This window comes from Trichoplusia ni, chromosome 6, assembly GCF_003590095.1.
Source record: "Trichoplusia ni isolate ovarian cell line Hi5 chromosome 6, tn1, whole genome shotgun sequence".
In the NCBI taxonomy this organism is placed as follows: Eukaryota; Metazoa; Arthropoda; class Insecta; order Lepidoptera; family Noctuidae; genus Trichoplusia; species Trichoplusia ni.
This window is the reverse complement of record NC_039483.1, coordinates 7,282,431-7,300,801: the sequence shown is the minus strand read 5'-3', so window position 1 is coordinate 7,300,801 and position 18,371 is coordinate 7,282,431. Positions and strand designations below refer to the sequence as shown.

Genomic DNA, 18,371 nt, shown 5'->3' with positions numbered 1-18,371 from the left:
TTATGCAGTGGTTGGATGAAAAACAAATTTAATATCAACTTACAATTATAAAAGCTCAATTAATAGAAATAGTAAATTTTTGATACATAATAAAATAAAGCATGACTAAATGTCATCGTCGTAGTAAGATTTCCAAACATCACTATTGTAGCGGGTCACCCTTTTTTGTATAAATGACAGTTGCAATTGTCATTTTACTGCCTCGAATTAAAAATCGGACTTATAGGTAAATATTTGCAATGCATTCAACACAAAACAAAAGAATGACCCAAAACGAACTAAAAATCGCTTCAAAAAACGAGTTTGAAAAAAGAACTGGCAACAATGTACCAACCTATTGTAGACGCCATTAAAAATAAAAAAGCATAGCGCACAAATTACAGAGAACAAGTGTAGCGTCGGAAAAGCCGACATTTTTACAACCGCATTTAATTTGCCCCCAACAAAATAATGAATAAGACCATTTACAAAATTGCTAATTACCTGACCGTTTAATGAGGTCGGCCCGCCCTACAGAAAACCGGCAATTTTAATTACAATTTTAATTTCGTCGCATATTGTTACACGAATTTATGAAACATTCAGTAGTTATGAAATGCGTAACTCTGTAAGGAGCTGTCCAAAAATTATTGTAATAAAATCTTAATTGATGGAAATGTTCCGTTTGTCGTTAATTGGAAGTTGTCGATATTTGCATCGCAAATACGAAAGGATATTGCTGTGATTATGAAGCTAAGTTACGATCGACCACGTCGCTACTACTTTCTTGGTATTGAATTTACAAAGGAGTAGGTATACATCTGCATTGTGAGAAATGTTTTAGTGATTAACAGAATTTAATAAATGTTCGTGTTTAAAAAAAATGACGACACATGAAGCTCTTACCATAACAATTACTATTCTTAATATTTATTCATTTATCTACAATATAATTAAGTATTTAAAACATTAAAAAAACTTATTATCTTTCTTTAAAGAGCTAACGACAGTGACGTAATCGGTATCCGAAATATGACTATGTATTCATGCGAAATTAATTCCTTTGTGTGTGGATTCCCTTGAAATCACTGGAAAATTATAACATTTCAGTAAACTAAAATGTAGAGTCACATACCTACTCAATATCTTTGATTATTGCGTTATTCTGAAAACTAAGAATAATCCTCAAAAAGATCGATATCCCCTACACACAACATACAGGTCCTAAGCAATTCAAAACTCTAAAATGTGTTGCATCGACATTCTTATCAACTCTCCTAAACTCTACAACTTTGCGGCTTCAGTCTGGGAGTGAACGCTTAATGACGTGCATGAATACTTCATAAGTATGTAAGTATTCTCAACTATACAACCTCCTTGCTAGTCGGAACTATTTATCAAATACTTGATGAATATTTGCCGATACAACTCATATGCGTACACGGATCACAGAGGGCTATGGAAGTGACTCTACATTACCGTAGTATTAGAAGCAATGCTTAGACAATAAAGAATATAATACTTCAAGTTTATAAGAATGACGTCCTTCTTCTAATTTAAATTGATTGTTGCGATTTAATAGCGTCAGCATTTAGAGAAATGCTAGGTAGTTGTCTACAGACCCAATGTCCAATTTATTCACTGATCCTCGCTTTTTAGGTATTTTACATCAAATTCGTTGAGTATTAAATCAGTTTTGATATCAATAAACGACGGCAGACAACAGAGAATAGTATTGGAGTCTCTTATAGTGATAAAAATGTTTAATGATGTCAAATTGTTGATCGTTACCTCCTAATTGTGACACTACCTACCTAAATACCACTTCCTTTTAGTTTTCCATATTCCATGTTTACACATGTCTTGTTCGCTGAATACTAAATAGTTGTATTACAAACGTATTCGTTGTTTTGCTATTAATCTTTGTATGACAGCGTTTAATGGTAATGTCAACTGTAGGAATACGAATTATTAATATTTAATGTTATGTACTTAATAAGGAATTTACATGTGTGGACGTAGCATTTAGCAATCTGAAGGTCCATTTAGTATTATATGGAAATCTTTTTGAGTTATTAATGTTTAGTAAAGTTTTATCAAATTCGTTGAATATCGATAAAGCTCTATCTAATTTACGTTCAAAATTGAAATTGAGACACCGCGTTAACCGTTTTAGATATTATAGGATGTAGATATGTATTTAAAAAATACTAATTCTAATTTCTCCAAAACAAAACGGCATAATAATTTATTGCTAGTGTAACCATCGATCTGGTAAAAAAAAACAATTAAAAAAATATTGATGCTTTCAGTAACAAAACAAGCGAAGACAGAGTTTTTAAATAGTTTGAATATGGAACGCGATGTTTTTCGGTTAGCATTCTTCCCTAGGGGAGCGTGGCGGAGCGGTTACGGTTACCGTAAACAAAACCGTAACTTTAACCGATAATTTTCGTTTGTTGTTTTGTATTCGATTGTAAACTGTTTAAAAGGCAGTTTCGAGTTTTGCTGTAGTATTTTATTAGGCGATTATTTGCGGAACAAGTTTAGTATTTGGAAAGTGATTTCTGTTCTAAAGTTTTTTTTGTCCTCTTTAATAATATACAAAGGATTTACTTCATACTTCTTTGATACATAATCACATGTAATAAATATACGAGTATATTTCAATGATTTGGTTAGAATGTGATCTAAAGAAGATATGAAAGAAAAGTCACATCAATTAATCTTAATTCTCCCACACAACTTGTGTATTACAAAGAAACTAATTAGCAAATACATTACAAAAACGTTTTCATAAAACAATACCTTTCAAAGCTCACAATAGCCACGGCATGAACTTAAGCCCTAAAAGGCCGCGCCTCAGTATTCCCCCACCAATAAATAAAACGAAGCAATATTTCAATATTACATGGCAACACAGCCGACATAAAAACGCCGTCCGATCGATGCGAGGATCCACAAATTTAATAACATTTCCTCAGAAGCAATTAGAGATGAAACGAAGGGTTTCAATGGCGGTTTCTTCGAAATAATCCCGTTACAGACTTATTACGATATACCTACTCATTTTTGACAGCTACCTACAACTTTGCACCTTAACACGACGTAATAGAGATCACCCTATTCAATTCTGTGCCAATGTATTTGATACAATGAAATTGGTGAAATCGTGTGTAATGCCAGCGACTACCAATTATTGGTGTTGCCATCCACATCTTACGACCCTCATTACTGAATAACATATGGACCGGACATATCTGAGATATGACCATTGATATGAAATAATACAGTTATAAATAAATATTACGGAAAAGAATATACGGACCGAGGATACTGGAATACTTTGGTAGACTATAATCGCAAGTAATTGAGCATGGGCCATTGTATAGAGTAACTTAATAGCTAAATGTAACTAATGGAGTTAATTTCAACAAAATCTAACCGTTATCGACTAAAACAGCTTTGTTCCAAATTTAAACACTACCAGCAATCTTGTCGTCGAATTTAAATATAGAAGTATTTTCAAAGTAATACTAGATAGTAGATAGTATTTCACAAAATAATACCAAGCTTATATTTATCTTATTAGTATACTTATAAGTGTATATTTATCGTAAAACGTAATACTCTCAGAATCAATTCCCATATTTCTCTTAATATTTAGGGTATATATCCCATTGTTCGGAGGGTTGTTACGGGTGAGGAGATTACGTCGTATTACGTCAGTTTGATTGGCAGATGCATTTCCTTGCGCTTATAAGCTTCAAATAAATCCGTAAAAATACTCATGGTAGAAATATTGATAAATTGACTACGCTGTGTTTCTCATGTGTGGCACGTAATAATTTGAAGGAAATTCATAGATTTATCGACGCTTTGGGTATTTAAACATATCTTAAGCAAACATGAAGTACTAAGATGCGATTCCTAATGACGCTGTAAGAACTTGAGGGTTTGTTACGTGAAAAATAGACATTTTTAATTTCCACACCAATGAATACTTTTAAACACCAAGTGGGAAGTGTGGACTCGCCCGCTAAATATCGGAAATGATCGCACGGGAACTTAACTTTAGGATAAAAATAAAAACTATCCTATGTATTAATCCAGGTTATAAGCTATCTGTGTACCAAGTTTCGTTAAAATCCGTTCAGTGGTATTTGCGTGAAAGAGTAACAAACATTATGTTCAGTAACCGTATCCCTTCACGTACCGTTTTGAAGGAATCTAATGCAATAACATAATGTGTGATCCTTTGATCGTTAATACCGACGCTGCGTGGCCAATCCATTTGTCAAGTAGTATGAGTAATATTTCATCATGCTCGCTTATTACAATAAGTATAAAGTGAAGTATAATGTAATAAACCGACGAGGGGCCTACGCACCGGTTTCAAGGTGTCGCCAGGTGCCGGGTTTGATCCCCGGTCGGGTCAATGTAAAAATTGTCATTTCTACATTGTCTCGGGTCTGGGTGTTTGTGGTACTTTCGTTGTATCTGAATTCCATAACACAAGTGCTTTAGCATGTGATGTTGTCCGCATTTATTATTATTTATTTATGAAATGGTCTGAATTTTATATCAAAAGACAAAATGCAAAATGTTCTAGTAGCAATTTTTATTTTTCAATGTAGAAAGCTACGAATGTGTCTACTTGGACAAATAGGCAATACATTTAACGCCTAGACCAGTATTGAGCAGTTAAAGTCATAAGTTGGCTAGAGAGGGAAAGTGGAGGCCGTGCCTCATTCACAACGGACGCAGCGTCCGGTCAACGATTGGATTCTGTTTCACTTCCTTCGAGATAAATCCCACGGTTATCAATAGATCGCAAACACACCGACATTGTGTCATGACCGGCAACTTTCTGCTTAACTCTACAGGAATTAATGATACGGAATTCGATTAATCCATGTAGAAACTTACTTGTTTGTAACTACGTTCAAGTTCATTGGCCTAGTCTTTTCCCTAAAATAATCATAATAATATTTTTTACGAACTTATTCGATTAATAATAAACGACAAATTAAATAAAATTCGACTTCTCAGTGTAATATTTGTCGTTGTCGTTTGAGTACATATGTTTTTCGATAGATGGCGCTATTCGCAGTTCAGTCAAAACACAACTGAATTTCGAGCTATCATGTACTTGCGCGTTTGGCTCAGCGGTATAGGCTATCGACTGCCGTGCTCGTGACAGTGCGATCAAAACCAAGTGTATACGTTTTCCCGTTGTTAATGATTGTGTCGTTTACCTATGTTGCGATGCTTAGGATAATGGGATAGAGTGATGGGTGAAGAGCAACAAGCAGGCATTGTCCAACGAGGCGCCGGCTTCTGTTGCAGCCCGTACATTTTGTAATAATTTAAGCATAATTCTTACTAACAACAATTAAAACTAATAATTTGTATGTTTCTGAGTTAATACCATAAAACTTTGTTTTACTTTTTTGTATTATTTGAGTCAAATACTTGTATAAAAAGATAGATATATTTAAAAAAGTTATGTAAGTAACTTTTATCAAACAAAATATACACGTATGTATATGCAAGGCGTATAAAAATATGTAAGTCGACTTTTTGTGTGGTCTCCCCCTATCTTATGCTAAACAAATCACGGCGGGCTTATTTCCAAATCAAATCCGTTAAAATTAATGGCACTGTCTATTTATCAATCAACCATCGTAACTTACATTAAAATTTTATAGTTTTAGTCGTATTTTAGCCGTAAAACCCAGTGTTCTGTGACATGTTATCGGCGAATGTCCAGTATTGAATTATGACAAATTTTGAAACAACGCAAAACCCGACTGGACTGGTAAAATGGACTAATGGGTCTAATGGACCATGCAGTAATGGACTATTAACTCATTTGCATATTAATATAGGACAAGCTTTTATAAAATATATTTTAATATTAAATCTAATGCACATGTGATGTGATCTTTGCGTGATCGTAGTGTAATGACGTAAAATTGTAGATCGTGTAAAGAATAATGTGTTGTAAAATAGCTCAAGGCTGCCATCTGTTGTGATGACCTTAAAACTGTGGCGGTTATTCTTAAAACTTTATTTTTATTATAATATTTTTGTTTCTTTGTCTACAACAGTTATATCTGCTGTAAGTTGACATTAATATAGTGAACTATGGTTATAAAAGGATCTTCTTCAAATATTGCCTAAGACATACCGTGTCGAAAGCAAATTACTCTGTTTATTTTTTTACCATTGAATTCACACCAAAGTTGCATAGAACAGAAAATTTAGCGTGAATAGTGAATTAACGCGTACATCAGTTGCAACGTTGGTTAAGTGAAGCTAATTGGTAATTTGGTATCGGTTAAGCCATTACCGGGCATTGACCCCGCGGCCCTAATTGTGGCCTAATGATGATAATAACGCCCTTTGTTTTCACTTAGCGGGCAACGCAAGTTTATTCGGTAATTTACTATGGTCTGGACAAGCTTTTTAAGTTAATTGTCTATTTTGACTTTATGATTGACTGCGATAACGGTAGGCTGTCATTTGTTTTTTATAGTTGTTATTAATGATCCGAAATCTATGGCTAAAAAAAGTCTTCTTATTAAGCCTCCGCTGTCTGTCCGTTGGTCACCAGGCTGCATCACATAAACCGTGACGGATGATCCGTTACAATTTTCACAAAAGACAAAACATATCTGTTGCCACAAAAACAAAAAAAAAACTAGGTTAAGCAGCGGTCAGTACGGTTATAAATTTGCTGGGTGACAAGTTTTATTTTCTCTATTTGTGATCCTCAGCGTCGAAAGTCCGACTCGTTAATGTAAGTGAGAACATAAAGTGATGTTCAAAGTTACGAGTTACTGAACAGAGCAGCATCATAATCCCATTCTATTTTAATTATTGTTTTATGTTCCTGAACGTTAATGAACGTAAGATCTAGATAACGGTCACTTAACGAAATTTACATCAATCAATCAACCGTGATTGATTGTCCAACAAAACAATTTGGATAGTAAAACACTTTCATATACATAACCAGATAATTACATTTATACTCAACACACAATTACAAAATATTACTTTTTTATGATTGATCACAATATATGAATCGAGATAATGTATAAAAAAGTTTGCGTAATAGGACCCTAAAAGTGAAAGCGCTTGCAAAGAGATTACGAGCAAAGAGTTTTTGTTACACCTCGGGGGCGTATTATGTCAGTTCGTTATATCTTAGTGCTGCCGTTAAAAAAAAACTTTGTATTAAATAAAGTATTAATAACATAATAAATACAAAGAATTGAATGATCTTAAATTCGAAGAAAATTAAAAAAAAACATGTTAATTATTTCAATACTCAAACGAAAAAGGCTTTAAACAGTGAATTATCACGCGCTAAAACCTAATTCCATGAGCTTTATTTATGAATACTATTGTGTCACTATATTTCATTCTAAGAATAGGGTACCAATATTAATTCCACTCCGGAACAATCACCTTTTAACTTATTTGTAAGTCGGCGCGTAATAAAACATGAATTCCTGAAACGATTACCATTAAGCATTGCTGTTGCCGCCAGCTTTGAAACTAGATCCTTTTAAACAACCTGGGGCCTACCAGCACCACTAATAGTCATATTACAATTGTGGAAGCGAGACAGAGCGATACACAGCGTATAGTGCCGTCTCCCTCACATAACTGCACCTGTATTATTTGCAGAGTTCGTGAAACTCGTGGTAGTACCTTGTACCAATAGTAGCCGTGTCCGCGCCTAAAGCTTTATGCTCCAAAACGGTCACATTTAGATTTAGTTTGGTCTAATTATGTGAAGTAAGCGATAATTTGAGTTATTAGAAATAGCTTACAGGTTTGTTTGACTAACGTAGTGGAATTTGTGGGCAAAGAAGGAATTTATATTATATTTATATAAAAATATATTTATATTTTCTTTCCTCTCTTCACTAAAGAGCGGAATGAAAACCATGTTGTCAAAAAATATGCAATAAAAAAGAGTGGAATTTCATTGAAATTTCATATGTACCTATATAAAGAACTATGTAAATCCAACAGTGGAATATTAACAAGTCGGTACTATAAGTTGAGTTTATCAGTTTACCTGCTTACCCTGAGTGCAAAATGACAACTAAAACACAAGAGATAATGTAGCATTACTGCACGATGTAAACGTCTTTAAGCTCACATAATAATGACGACTACAGATTCTGCTGGATACTGCCTTAAGATAAACGATAACGGATATATAGACGTTACTTTAAACAAAACAAAGACATTCAACAGTTGACGACACGAGATAAAGCTTTTAATTCTAGAGATAATCGTAGTGTATTTAAAGTGGCTGTATGGTATTCTTTCATTCGCAAATATACTTGTAAAGGAGTTCATGATGTTAAACGTGACAGTGTATGATTATGACATTCCTTTTCGATAAGTCACGTGACTTGTAATTTCAAAACATTTTACGAATTTAAAGTAAAATGTCTGTCTTGTCTTCGCTCTCCAAATTATTTGTTTTAATACCAAAAAACGAAGGAGCATCTTTATTTCCCTTTCACTATATTTTATCTAGTTTTTACATAGTTTCTAATAATACTGATTCGGCAAAAACTATCTGTCTTGTCTTGGCTTTCTGTTTATTCGATTTGACATCACAATCACAATCAAACTCATATGAAAAACGAATGAACATCTTTATTTCTCTGACTTCATTTTATCCCCTTTTCCAGACAGGTTCAAATCTATAGTTAAACAGGTAATACGATCACAGAGTGTGAACAGCACTACGGCGCGCGGCGGCCACTTGGTAACTATGACAGAAGTTTAAATCAAACTATATCTCAGAATAGGATTACTATTTACGACTCCGTTCGAGTGGTTAATCTCGAGTCCTTTCTAATCGTGAATCGTAAATCCAACAACTGAATATCGAGAAATATAAGACGCGTTGTCTAGACTTGGTTGTCTGATTATTCTGAAGCTGCCTTAGGACAAAAATGTTATGTGTACCTTTAAGTTTCTCCCGCACTAAGGAATTTAATCCTTGTATCGCGGGAGGTTTCACAAACATACAAATCACACGAACAATGACACCCAGACTCAGAACAAGCATTAGTGGATCACACAAATGCTTGTCTTATGCGGGGATCGAACCCGCGACACAACGTGCACAGTGGGTTTGGCGTGGTGACCTCAACCACTCGGCTATCCGTGCAGTCCCAAGCCGTATCACTCGTTTGCATCATCATTACTCTGAATCATACATTCAGCTTTACACCAAATTCACCTGAATGTATGCGATAGGTACACTTTCTATTGTCGATTGGAGAAAAACAATACCATCCTTTAACGCAAATGGATAGGAAAAGTGCCAAAATTATAATAGGTCGAGGCAGGTTCTCCCATGTAGTCAATAGAGGAGTTGCTATGGTGTTACATAAAATACTATGCAAGGAATACTTATTTGATTGGGGAAGTATCCCCACTGCAGTTAATTATACTACTCCTTAGTATGCATACAGTAATAGCAAACGCAAATGTATAAAAATATCTTGAAATTCACATCTTAGTTTATGAGGTTGTAATGTGTGTACATGTTTGTTACCTCCTTATGCCATTTTCATCATATTGTATTTTCCAGCTTTGTTAAAGAACACAGCTAGTTCATAAACTAGCTGTGCATCATGCATCTTTCTGGAATCATCTCTGGTACATGTAAAAAGTAATAACAAATATGAAAACAATTTACGATCGCAGATGCATTTTCTTTTGTTATTGTTTACCTTCATATTGTAATAAATTTTTATTTTTAGTATATAAACATGTCTGATATTTTTATCGTGGTCCAAGATGTATATCCAGAGTAATGTTGTCGAAGTCACTATACTTACTGCAGTTTACTAGACTATATCATCATCATCGTCAGTCCAATGGCGCGATATCGAGATCTATCTTCGGTTGCTCGCAACCAGCCATCTTGCGTAGACTAAATCTATGTTAAATGTTATTTCTAGCTTAAATTTCAACAACCTTTACTACAACAACCTTTAATAACTGAAGCACATTCGGATGTTACTTCTACTATGAGATACTTAGTGTAAATCAAATGATGAAGTTATTGTTAGAACTACACCTTTTGTATATCAATAACATCACCCTGTAGTCAAGTAAAACCTAAATTCTTTACATTAATGTCTATAGAACATCAGCCTGTACATGTTACAAAAACCTAACGATACTAACGTAGCAACGTCTGCAATTTGAAATCAATATCAACTTGCTAATTGATACCAGTCTTAATTGATCACTGATTGAAAGCTAACTGATCATATTACAACAAGTAAGCAAAGTAAAAAATCTCAATTACCAATCTACTAAGCAGGTTTTATTTGATAGTACCTAGAAGTATTTCGTATACCCCGTCTATTTATATGAATTACTTAGTCGATAGTTTCTTTTTTGAAAATGTTTTGTTTTGGCTTTTGACAGCTAACCTCAAAATGTCATTGTCTATTTTTTTTAATCAGTTCATAACCACTATGATTATCGAACATACAGCCCAAGCTAAAATTAAATTAGAAATTCGATCATAATTTCTAAAACCGTTTCAAAGCAAAGTTAATGTAGTGAAAGTTCTATCCCACTATACTATTGTGTTCCAGTCAATTAGTCAAATCGATTGATAACAAACCGCTCAGGCAGTACGCGTAAATTCCTTTGCCGAACAAGGGCGAGTTTTACGACGGTTTTCGTCGGCGGGAATTTGAAAGCATACAACCTTTTATCCGATTACTTTAATAATATAGTATTTGCGTATGAATTACACATGTTTTATGTTAAAATATTAACCATTATTTGTACATTGTTAGAGTATAATGTGTATTGTTAAACTCTTGGCGCGGTCCTAAGTTAAACACTAAAACAAATATATATTATCTGTAATTGCACTTGTAAATATTTGAATAGTTCGAACGCTTACGTTAGTTCTGCAAAAGCTGGGAACTGCGAACTATTTAGGCATAGTAAAACATATTATTCGTAGTTCATAACAGTAATTGTGGATTCTACAAGTTTAGGTTCGCGATTAATCATTATTATTACAGTTACAACGTATTGGCAATTAAGAAATAATCAATATAAATCTTACTTGTTTTTAGTGTCCAAACTTGTAGTGAACAAATATTTTCAAGCAGTCAATATTTTAATCATAGAGAAAATAGGAAACTGTATATCAATCGCTAAACAAGCCAATTATTACAGTTTAAACCAGATACCTAAATACAGACTTCAGTCAAAATTTATTGATTCTTAATGCATATTCATAACTCCCAGTTGATCCTATCGGGGACCGCATTTTATTGCTTTATTGAATTCTACTATCATTTCAATTTCCCGTGAGAAATACTAGGTACCAGCTACCAATGGTAATTCTTGTTTAATTCCGTTAATGCATGTCTTACTTATCGTGTTTACGACCATCGAGCTTATCAAACTCATCGGGCCTTTAAAATTATACTTCGGCAGTAAGCATGCAGCCATATAACTAATATGGCCATCTAAAAATAAACATCGCATTGATGTCGGCGCCGCATAATTGGTAATAATGTCGGGTTGCCTGCCTATGTCAATAGATTCCGACTCGCCTGATTCCGCAGATATGTCTTATTAATTCCACACGACGTCACTAGATGGCGCCACTGGGATGTCGTTATTGCATCTGATTTAACACTTACGCCGACCGCTTAAGGTGTAAAAGAGCCGTTTCTGTTAATACACGGATGGCAACGCTAAGTTTGTTAGGTAGGTAATAGTGACTTAATCACAAGCTTAATCGTCGGGAATTAGCAGATACGCACTTATTTATGACGAGCCTGAAGTGCTACCGTTTTGCTTATTGGCAATTACAGTAACTCCCAGTCTGAACTATTGCCTCACTGCGTACTTAGTATGATAACAACAATTTACCGCTCGCTTATTATGGCTATCCGTTAGTGTGTCAATTATAAAACTAATAATACCATAAAGGTAATGATCAAATTTTATTGACTGGTACTTTATTACGCGTACACTTACGATAAGAAAGCTTGTTGCTGATTTAATTTAATTTAATGGAAGGTTTGAATAATGAGCACTTCGCCGTCTTACTTTTACTTTATAATTGACACATTTTAATATTCTATAGACGTTAAGCTCTTGAAAGTTTATTAACGTCAATAACATTAAACATAATACAAGTATTGGTAGTTATGAGATTGTTGCCAATATTAATAATTTAAAAGAAAGGTCTTAGATTGATATTCTTGCTCGTCAAAAAGGTTTTATTACATTTTTTATTTTTCTATTATCCTATAAGGGACAATTAATTTCTACAGTAATATCTATTAATATGAGTTTTCTAAAGAAATTCGTATTTAAATCTTTTATCTTTGTATGCAGTATGCCATTTATTAACCGATTCTTATTTATTTCTTAATTGGACCTTTTATACTCATGCGTGCGTGTTTGATTAATCAACGCTATAATTTTGCATACCAAAGCGCACCGAAGCGAGACAAAATATTTTCTTCTTTTAAAAATAAATCGTTAACGAACTAAATACCCTTTATACCCAATCAAGTACATTTAACTTGTTGAATAAATCCTTTTTGAAGTCCCCTTATGATGGAGTTCCCGCTAACTACAGACTGATTATAAATTAACAGCTTCAACAGCAACCTTCAACACAAGCGGGAAGTTGTTTGTTGAAAATCCATTTTCGCATCATTTCGCCAAGGATTTTTCCTATCAGGGTTTTGCATCGCAATTAATTCGGTGTTGATTTTTCTCGGCCATTACTTAGCGATATCGATTCGGCGCAGGCAATTAGGTGGCCGATCCGATCCGGCCGTCCGATCTCCGCGATGGGCGAAACATGATTGATGACGTTTTTACCTTATTACCGAAGTTATCCCCTCCCCGCACCCACGGCTTATCGGCTTACAGTGGGGGGAAGCTCCTCATTACGAGATTGCGGCCACGTCGTGTTCAAACCAGATAACAGTGTTTGAACTCTTTGAAGGGTTCCACTTATTCCATTTACATCCCTTTCGGAGCCTTTGCGTATTAATTATATTAGGTTTTAAGGGTCTAAAGGCTCAAATAAAAGCCGACCTTTATTTGGGCGATGAGGTTTGTTCCATTTAACTACAAACTTCGCAAACGTTAAGGTAGACCTTAATTAAATAGTTTCTACAATTATTTTCAGTAGTTAATATGAATTTTGAACTATAATAACTACGTTAACAACTTTAGCATTTATTGGAAACTAATCATAATCCATAGATTAAATGGCCACATTAAATTTTGATGATGATTTAGCTACCCACGTACTCTATGTAAAACAAGATGTAATTTATCATAAATTTCAATACAACATCAACCTGAGAACATCATTTTAAATTTTGTACTTACTGCTCAGTATTTCCTGCTTTTAAAAAGATTCTATTGCGTTTTACTACCTATTTAGATCTATCTCCCGATATTTCGACTTTCCCGTATACGGTACTCTACCTCCACATTTTCTGAGCTATCATTGTCTCCACTTGTCTATAATTCCCATTCCTAACAACCATGCATTGTCTTTTTCCCATTAATAATAAGTCTGTTAATTGTTTCCAGTGGGCGGGATGTCCCGCGGGGGGAGCGGCGCCGGCAAGACCGCGACGGCGAAGCGCGTGCCGCCGCCAGCTGTCCCCGGAGACGCCTTCGGAACGCCGCAGCACCGACACTCCGGCTCCAGCTTTGGCTCCCAGGGGTACGCGTCCTGCGAGGAACAGCCTTACCCCCAGCCACCAGATACACCTTCACACACTAGAGGTAAGAGCTTCCCTACTAATGCATCGCTAGAAGTAAAGACCTTCTTGGATCGATTTAAAAAATCCAATTCGACAAGCTCTTTTAGAAAAGTATGTGTAGAGGATACATACATAAACAAGTGCTAGATCGATAGATAAAAAATATTATTAGGTACCCATTGCGTATTGCTATGCAAAATATTAATATTCAAATTTGAAAAATTTTAATATTTGTATACTTGCTTTTGTTTACCAAGTATTGTTTTTTAAAACTCTTAGTCTTCATCTATATTCGCGAAGTTTGAAATCTTCGGATCAATTAAGTCCTTTTTTCACCTTTACTGAAAATTCCGTCTTTCTCTTCCAGATGACCACTCAGACTACGGCAGCACAGTGTCGGGTGTGTCCGGGGTGTCGGGCGCCAGCGGCAGCCTCGGCAAGAGTCCGGCCGGTGGCGGCACTTTCACGTTCCCGCCGCCCGCGCAGCCCCTCACGCATAAAGCTGCCGTGTACTACCACCACCAGCTAGCACTTAGTGATGATCAGGGCATCGATATGACACAGGTTAGTGGTTATCTTAGTTACTGTATAACTTGAACTTATGTGTTATTAAAAGTCTGAACGATGCTACCAAGGTTGCTTTAAATAACGCAACTGGGAAGCTAGTTAAATTATCCAACACCAATCATTCCGATAGGATATTTTTAACTCCTACTGTAAACAATTACTCGGATACGTTTTGACTTAGTAAAACCCCTCAGATATTCAAAATTGAACAGATTACTAGAAGGAAATAAGAATTAGTAGTATGAAAAAAAGAAAATCCATACTGGAATTTTCTTCAATTTTATTTGGGGCCCAGAGTCCACACGATACCTGTTTGACCCTGAATAACACACCTCCAGAATGCTTTCTCTTTCCGAGGACTCTTTCTTAAACTAATAAATCCATTCCCCCAGAGCCCCGGTCGCGACAGTCCCGGCTCGTCGTCCGGCTCAGCAGGCTCGGGCTCGCGCCACTCGTCCGCGTCGCTGGACAGCGGCCGCGCGTCCGGCCGCGTGCCGCACCATCATCACGCCGCCTGCCACTGCGGGGACCTCGCTGATCGAGTCAGGGCTATGATCGCACAAGGATTACCGGTGAGAAATCATCTGCTGTTTATGAGGAACCGTTTTGATCCAACTACTCCCGTACAAAGGAATTTAATCCTTGTGTTGCGGGGGTTTCACAAACATACAAATCAACATGCACATGCAACACCCAAACTCAGAACAAGCATTCGTGGGTCATACAAATGCTTGTCCTACGCGGCAATCGAAACCGCGACACGACGCGCACAGTGGTTTATTGGTGCGGTCACCTCAACCACTCGGCTATCCGTGAGATCATTGTTAAAGATGTAGCTCTAAATTCGCTCGCACTTTCGTATCCCATATATACTCGTATGTATCGCGAAAAATTTATGTCTGCAAGGGTCTGTGCCTCGTGACTTTTTTAATCCACTATCAAGTTTTATGTTAACGTCAGTGACAATTCCCAACTACATATACATAGATCATGCACCGTCGCCATCTTAACTCAAAACTTTACTTTAACGAAAACCTTACTTTGCCATTGAAATTGTTTTTCAACGAAACCCTTTTTTAAATTTCTTTAAGGACACGGACATAATCCATGCGTGCCTAGCTGAGCTCCAGATGGAGGAGTACGCTCGGCTGTTCATCGACGCCGGCTACGACCTGCCCACCGTCACCAGGATGACTCCCGAGGACCTCACGGCTGTGGGCATCAAGAAACCAAACCACCGCAAACGGTTAAAGGCAGAACTCGCCAACTTGAATGTGCCCGATAACCTGCCTGATTATATACCGGTATGAAGGATTTTTAGTTACATTTATTAACAAATAAAACATTCAATAATGTTGTCCCACTTGTAAGAGTACAAAATGTATAAAAAAAATGTTAAAAAATAACTTCTTCAGAATCTACAGCTTTACAGCAAAAGATCTTTCGCTTCTACAGCAAAAGATCATAACATAATATATCAATACAACGTGAAAGACATAATTATTAAAACCGAAAACCACTTAAAAAAGAAATGTCTCTTTCATAACAAAAGAAATTGGACTTGCCCATATCACTCCATTACCGACTCCGATTAGCGAGTAGCATATCCTTATAATTCCAGGGTTCCCTAGAAGAATGGCTCCGACTACTCCGGCTGGAGGAGTACGGGCCCGCGCTGGTCGCGCAAGGGTACCGCACTGTGCATGACGTCACGCAGCTCGCATGGGAGGTGAGGACTATTAACACTACGCAATGTAGACTAGAGCGGATATAGTTTTTATTGAGGCAATTAATGGCAAAGAATAAAGCCGTTGTGTTGTTCTTTGTTTGAGAATGAATGGCCTCTTTAGAGGTGTTGCATTTATGAAGATAAACAAGGCGTGTAATAAAACATAAATCTTACACAACTATGACAGTCATATTTTTTAATTATCTGGTATAATACTGAAAAATAAAAATGTCAGTCTACCAGTAATTGATTTATTACTGGTAGACTGTCATTTTATTTATCGTCTACTTCTCTCAATTGGTGTTTAAATTGCAATATTGTTCCTTTCTTGAACTTATTGAACTTTATTTTAAAACACAAAATAAATTGCCTAAATATATATTTTTTTAATTTCAGGATTTAGAAGACATGGGTATAGTACGACTTGGCCACCAGAAGAAAATACTTTTAGCCATCAAGAGAGTCAAAGATATTAGAGCTGGAAAGAGGAGCATTAGTAACCAAGGGTCCCTGGACTTTACGAGAATACAGCCGGGCCAGGTCAGTACCAGCACTCGATGTCACCCCCACTGTGTTTGTAGTGATGTTTAGAACTAGACTCTTGATAGATTCTATCCGGATAATCTTTGGCAGTCAAACTTATGAACTTATTTAACGCACAAATTCTATCAGACCAGTTGTCAATTTTTAAATCTTTGTATTCTTTTTTCAAGTGTTGGATGAATGAATTCGTGCGTTTGCGGCAAAAAAGTTCATAAGCACCACAGACTACTTAAGACTATCTATATTTATGACAGCGGATGTCAAGTTTGACAAGGTTTAATGTCTGGAAATCCGCTTTCGTAATAAATGTCTAATAGAACGTGCAATAGAGCAAATTAGATTCCTATTCTATCAATCAAGATTGTTTTCAAAGCATCACTTCAAATCAATTTGATTTTAATTTTATAATGATTTTATGATTTTCACTTTACATCTCATTTCATACATCGGCCATCTTGAATTTTGCCGCTATAACTTCTAACAGAAATGAAGCTATTATATTAAAAGTCTTATTTATTTTTCTTTACATACTAACAGCGTAATTTTAACAATAATTTAAATAGCTTCAATATTTTTATTTTGACTAATTAAAGATTTATTTGAGCCAATCGAGGCTTTTGATGTTAGTTCCATATTGTGTTTACCTAGCACAGAGGCTGGAGAGCTTTGTTTGCTGTGCCGATAGCTGACACATTATGGGAAAACTGATGAATATAACTGATTGGCGTAAATTTACCCATACAATAACATGCAAGTGTGGTTTTATAAAATTGTTGAACTTTCCCCGATGCGTTCAGAAACCCTTGTTATCATTTTGCTTAGACTAGGTTACGTCCATCGCCATCGCCTTTGCTGGTCGGTATTAAACAGTTCTGCGAAAGTCAAAAAAAAAACATATTTAAAAGTTCGTACGCTTTTTAATTTCACACTTAATACTTGTTACTAATTTAACCTAAAATATTGAGGTGCCTACTAGAGTTTTGTGCGAACTTCTAGCCAGTGGGCATATCTCTCTCTGAGTGTAGGCAGTACTGCAGTAGCACACCTCAGTCGCAGGGTTGTCGTCCGCCAGCACACACGTCCATCCGCTGCATCCACCTCATACCACTAGCCCGAAGCAGCATGTGAATGTTTTCTTTTCTTTTCTTTTTCCAAACACAAACCGCACCTTGGACATAATCGGCTAAAGGATTTATATCCGAGGGAGCTACATTACCAGCCTTGGGAGCGACAACGGAGTTACCATAAACCCCCCGACCTAAACTTTGACGCCATACCGACGCCCCTTTGTGGCACAGACTTGGTCCCCATCCAGGTATGAGACAACCTCCTTTGGCACAGGTCTTGTCAGTTTGTTCTCGACGCACCCGGCACCGGCTTTTATGTGCACCCGATCTGATTGTTATAGTGAACGCAATGTTTCTGTGTGTGTCTTATTTGATTACAATTTCACGTTTTGCCTTTTCTCCATGTGTATCGTAGAAACCGCTCTGTAATGAACCTCTCTGCACGGTAGCTAGATTTTACTCACTTTATTTTATTCATTATTATACTATAATGATAATTGATAAACTAATTGCGCATGGTTTTAATAATGCTAACATTACTTATACATATAATATTTTTATGATTGACAATACAAAATCTTAAACAGATAGCATGGTAAGAGGATCGACATTAACAGAATTGTAAAAAGTTGATGCCGTTGTTTGTAAATGTTTTGA

The 18,371-nt window shown here is 36.0% G+C and overlaps 1 protein-coding gene across 6 annotated transcripts in view; it reads left to right on the top strand.

Annotated features, from left to right (window-relative positions):
* LOC113494690 (caskin-2) overlaps positions 1–18,371 on the top strand; it is a 272,172-nt gene that overhangs the window by 250,771 nt on the left and 3,030 nt on the right. For 5 of the 6 annotated variants that reach the window (XM_026873110.1, XM_026873114.1, XM_026873109.1 and 2 more), the window contains 7 exons: positions 13,633–13,830; positions 14,176–14,372; positions 14,768–14,947; positions 15,467–15,679; positions 15,997–16,104; positions 16,501–16,644; positions 17,837–17,962. In XM_026873110.1, coding sequence (XP_026728911.1) covers positions 13,633–13,830; positions 14,176–14,372; positions 14,768–14,947; positions 15,467–15,679; positions 15,997–16,104; positions 16,501–16,644; positions 17,837–17,962 — 1,166 coding nt within the window. The remainder of the gene's footprint in view (positions 1–13,632; positions 13,831–14,175; positions 14,373–14,767; positions 14,948–15,466; positions 15,680–15,996; positions 16,105–16,500; positions 16,645–17,836; positions 17,963–18,371) is intronic. The other variant, XM_026873111.1, reaches the window with a different exon arrangement.